General features: G+C 47.2%; 1 protein-coding gene across 1 annotated transcript; it reads right to left on the bottom strand.

Moving 5' to 3' along the window:
* Window positions 1–658: 658 nt before the first annotated feature.
* On the bottom strand, window positions 659–1,060 carry KCNE1 (potassium voltage-gated channel subfamily E regulatory subunit 1). Its single transcript, XM_003797048.1, has one exon. The coding sequence runs from the start codon at window positions 1,046–1,048 to the stop codon at window positions 659–661; it is 390 nt and encodes a 129-aa protein (XP_003797096.1). The 5' UTR covers window positions 1,049–1,060.
* Between the last annotated feature and the right edge of the window lie 3,429 nt (window positions 1,061–4,489).

The raw sequence follows: 4,489 nt of genomic DNA, 5'->3' as shown, positions 1-4,489 counted from the left end.
GGCTTGTGACAAATATGGCATGTCACACCTTTGGCTTAAGTCTCTAAGGCAGATGTATTAGTAAGGACGTTGATTCTACTACTTTAACAGCAAACAAAGTAACAGTGTCTTGAGGAAGAGTGGAGGACATTCTTTATTCCTCTAAGTCTGACCTAGTGGATAGTCCAGGGATGTAGAAGACCCTGCTCCCTGATGTCACCCAGACTCTACTGTTCTGCCATTTGTGAGTATGCTGTTCTTCCCCTGAGTCAAAGCTACTTACCATCCCAACACTGGGAGGGAGGAAAGGCAAGTAGAGGGAATGTCCTTTTCCATTTTAGGGATTACTTGGAAACTGTAGTCATCATTTTCATGTCTACTGGGTCCATCACATGATCTTGCTAGCTGCAAGGGAGTCTGGCAAATGCAGCTCTTACTATCAGAGGCCACATTCTGAAGGATTTTGCTAAATTAGACAGGGACAGATGTAGGGGAATAACTGAAGGTCTATTACAGAAGGAATGTGATTTAGAAAAATAGTATCATTAATCCACCCTTCTCCCTTTACAAAGGCAAAGGCAAGCCAATGGCAACCATATGGTAAAGAATACAAGAGGCATGTGATTAGAAAAATCAGATGGTCAGGTGGGATTTGTCCAGTTTTAGGCAGCTGTGGGGTTCATGGTGAAGGCTTCTCCTCAGGAAGATGGGTGCTGGGTTGTTCTACAGCCAGCTGGTTCTCAAAGACGTAACACGATCTGTAGCTCTCCAGCACCCGAGCCTGGAAGTACGCCTTGTCCTTTTCCTGCCAAGTGTCCGACTCGATGTACACATTGAATGGGTCGTGTGAGTGCTCCAGTTTCTTGGAGCGGATGTAGCTCAGCATGATGCCCAGGGTGAAGAAGCCGAAGAAGCCGAGCACCATGAGGACGTAGAGTGCCTCTAGCTTGCTGTCGCCGTGATAGGGAGCCCTGCGGGCCAGGCCAGACATGTTGCTGCCCTGCTGAACCGTCTCCTGCAACAGCGTGGTCAGAAAGGGCGTCGCAGCTGTTGCATTGGACAAGATCATCCTGGGCTTCAAGGTCCCCTGTTAGACAGCCAACTTCCTAGGAAAACTTCTTAAAAGAAAAATGCAACCAAAAATCAGACCGTACATCTTGGCCAAAATCCACACACACACATGTATGCACATAATTTTCTAAAATCTCAGGTGAGGGGGTAGGCTGACATGCTCTTCAGTTTGTGATGTGCATCATTTTGGGTCTGCACAATGCCCTTTCTTGCTAGATCAATTTATACACTGATTCTCTTTATTTCCACTCACTACTTCCATTCCCCATGCCCAAGGGACCATAAGAATGAGTTCCTTTCATATTTGGAGTGCAACCATAGCAACTTGGCCCACTCCTAAATCAGGGGTGTCCAGTGGTGGCCCACAGGCCATACGCAGATAATTTGAGGCCTGTTTTGCTTATATGTGGTGTCAGATATCACAAAAAGTATGCATGAACCATTTTTCCCCCACTCATCAGCTTTCGTTAGTGTTTTTGTATTTAATACATAGCCCAAGATAATTCCTATTCTTCCAATATCCAGCAGAGAAAAAAGGTAGAGCACCTGTGACTCAAACGGTGCCCAATTATTTAAAATTCAGCCCAGCTCTCACCTCTTCCTGAAGCCTTCTCTGAGGTGTGGGGCTGGGTGAGCACACTCACACCAGGCCTCCTGCCAGCTTCATCATGGGCACAATCTCTAGGGCCCTCACCTCATCCTCCTGCCCCCAGCCTACCTAGCCTGGGGTCTGGCACACAGAGACAAGGAGCTGCCCATGCACATCTACTGAGTAGCTGCCTACATTTTTTTTTTTTTTGGTTTTGTTTTTAGATTTGGGACGCCTGGCCTTAAGTGATCCTCCTGCTTCAGCCTCCCAGAGTGTTGGGCTTCAACAATCTTAATTTACAATAAAGTAGGCTCCAGAGAGGTGAGGTGACTTACCAATGGTCATCTCTCTCCCACCAAAAATACACCTAAAATTAAGCTTTTAGCTATTGGCTCAAATTGTATTAATAAAGAGAGTTTCCAAGACCTTATAGGAAGAAATGGACTCTTTATTCAGGCTCAAAGGAACTGAAGGACAGGCCACTTTTGTAGGGTAAAATTGGATCTATGCAAACGGGGACTGACTTCTCCCCTAACTTGCCATCAGATGCCACCCCTGCCCTGTCTCCACAGTTTTGTTGTAGCTTCCACAGTCAGGGAGGGGCTGGGTGAGGCAGAGAGGAGGAACCAGCTCCAAACCCACCAATCTGATGCTCAGCTTATGCTGACCAGTCTCAAACTCAGGCTTGTTGGGCCCGGGAAGTGGGGCATTTCTAGATGTTTCTGCTTCCTGGATTTGAAACATCGGTGCTGCCTCCAATCAAGGTTAGCACTTTTTTTTTCTTTTTTCTTAAAAACTTAGATCAGGCCAGGCACAGGGGTTCAAGCCTATAATCCTAGCACTCCCAGAGGCCAAGGCCAGGGGATTACTGGAGGTCAGGAGTTCGAGACCAGCCAGAGAGAGAGAAAAACCCTGTCTCAACAAACAAACAAACAAACAAACAAACGAACGAAACATGCTTACCTTAGACCTAGAGCCTCTGGTCTGAGTGATCAGGACACAAGACTCCCAGCAGCTGAGCTGAGCTAAACACTTGTAAATGGAGACCACCTGGGGCTCTAACCCCTTGGTGTTCTGTAAGGGGTAGTGGGTGGCACCTCACTGTTCCCAGCACACACCACCCTGTCTGACTTCTCCCACGTGCTCTGGCTGTGTCGCCTATCAGCACTGATAACAGCCTAGAAGCTTTCAGAGTAGAAGTATTCCCGGCATGGGCCATGCTTAAGCAATTACTGATTTCAAATTTCCTCCTAAGAAGGATAGATTCTGGGGGCAAGTAGGGAGGACAGAAATGGCAGAGCTCAGAAATCTGAGTTCCAGCCCCAGCTCAGTCCTAGATAACCTACATGTTCCCCAGAGCCTTAGCTCACTTATCTAGGAAGACTAACACAGTGTTTTCACCGCATTCCTTAAGCTTTTCCTCGAAAGAACATCCGGTCTTAAAGTCAACATTTAGCCTTATTTGTTTTAAGCAGTAGGATTAGGGTAAAAGCAATTATAAGCCTAATTGTGGTGAATATGATCTTATTGAGTCAGGAATTCTACGAATCACCTTTCCTTGGAAGCAATTGTCTATTCATCTTATCTTTATTGCAACACTGTGTTCAAATTCTGGAAACATATTTACCATTTCTACCTCCTGGCAGAAAAGAAGCCATGGGGGCGGGGGGGGGGGGGCAGACCCTTCCAGTCAGTTAGCTTCCTTTGTATTAGTCTTCTCTGCTTTCCCTCTCTGCAGCGACCCTTCACCCCAGTGGGTGGCTAGGCATCCAGGGTCTCGCAAGGAATCAGGATGAAACTGCCTAGAGGCAAAGAATCCGTCCTCACAGCTCAGGAAAGTGTTTTCTGCCACCTCCCCGCTGGTGTAGGTTGTGACTCCTGAGTCTGGGTCTTTTACCAGAAGCTTCCCAGACCTCTCTGTGGGTGACAGAGAATGGAAATATAAACAGTGGATGCTGAGAGAGTCAAGCCAGTGAGCTGATGAGAGGAACCCAAGAAAATTCAATGTGAGAAAAAGGTGAGCACTTGGGGATGGAGAGTGGATGACAGCTGGAATGACATACAACAGAAGGCAGGGAAGAATCTTACCTTCAGGAGGGGTCCGCATTTTCCTCATCTGAACACTGGGATAATGGAATCTACCCCGAGTACATGCTGCAGGGTTTTGCGTGGCGTGGAATCAGCCCTCCACCTGCCCAGCTCTTGCTGTGCTTTTGCTGATCTGTCAGAACCCCACTCCACATCTGCTTCTACATTCTACCAGCCCTCAAAAGCCCGCCCACAGGCCCCACTGAGTGTGAGCTCCCATCCAGTCCCCTCCGCGCCTTCCACCTTGTCCGTATCTCATAGTGCCTTGCCTGTCTCTCCCACAACCCCGGTCATATTCTAATTTGTAATAGTTTGTAGGCTGGTCTGGGCATTTCCTTCCTGAGCTCCTGAAGGGCAGAGCTATCGTCGTGGCCCTTGTCCCCACTCCAGCACCCAGAATTAAATGGGAATGCAAAGTGTTAGACTCAACACCAGCACGAGGGGAATGTGAGTGTGCAACTGATAGAGCGTGCTGCACTCTGGACACCGGCTGTTGGATACTCAAAGGAAAACCTCTTGCAATGGAATAGGCTTTTTAATATTAAAAAGTGTATTATTTACACATTTTTATTAGTACCTATTTTGAATTTAAGGTTTATGTTAGTCTTGTAATTATATATGGTATGTGTCTGCAACGCACCTTATTCCTGTGACAGACTTCAGACAGGCAGTGATGGCTAACACAGGATGTCCCGAGAGCCACCCATAAAGTTGCCATACACAGGCAAAATGGGAAATTGTAGCCAGATGCACCTTCATTTA

Source organism: Otolemur garnettii, unplaced genomic scaffold (genome assembly GCF_000181295.1).
Source record: "Otolemur garnettii isolate 467f Iridium unplaced genomic scaffold, OtoGar3 scaffold00111, whole genome shotgun sequence".
Classification (NCBI taxonomy): Eukaryota; Metazoa; Chordata; class Mammalia; order Primates; family Galagidae; genus Otolemur; species Otolemur garnettii.
The sequence above is the reverse complement of the archived record's forward strand: the minus strand, read 5'-3'. Positions and strand labels throughout refer to the sequence as shown.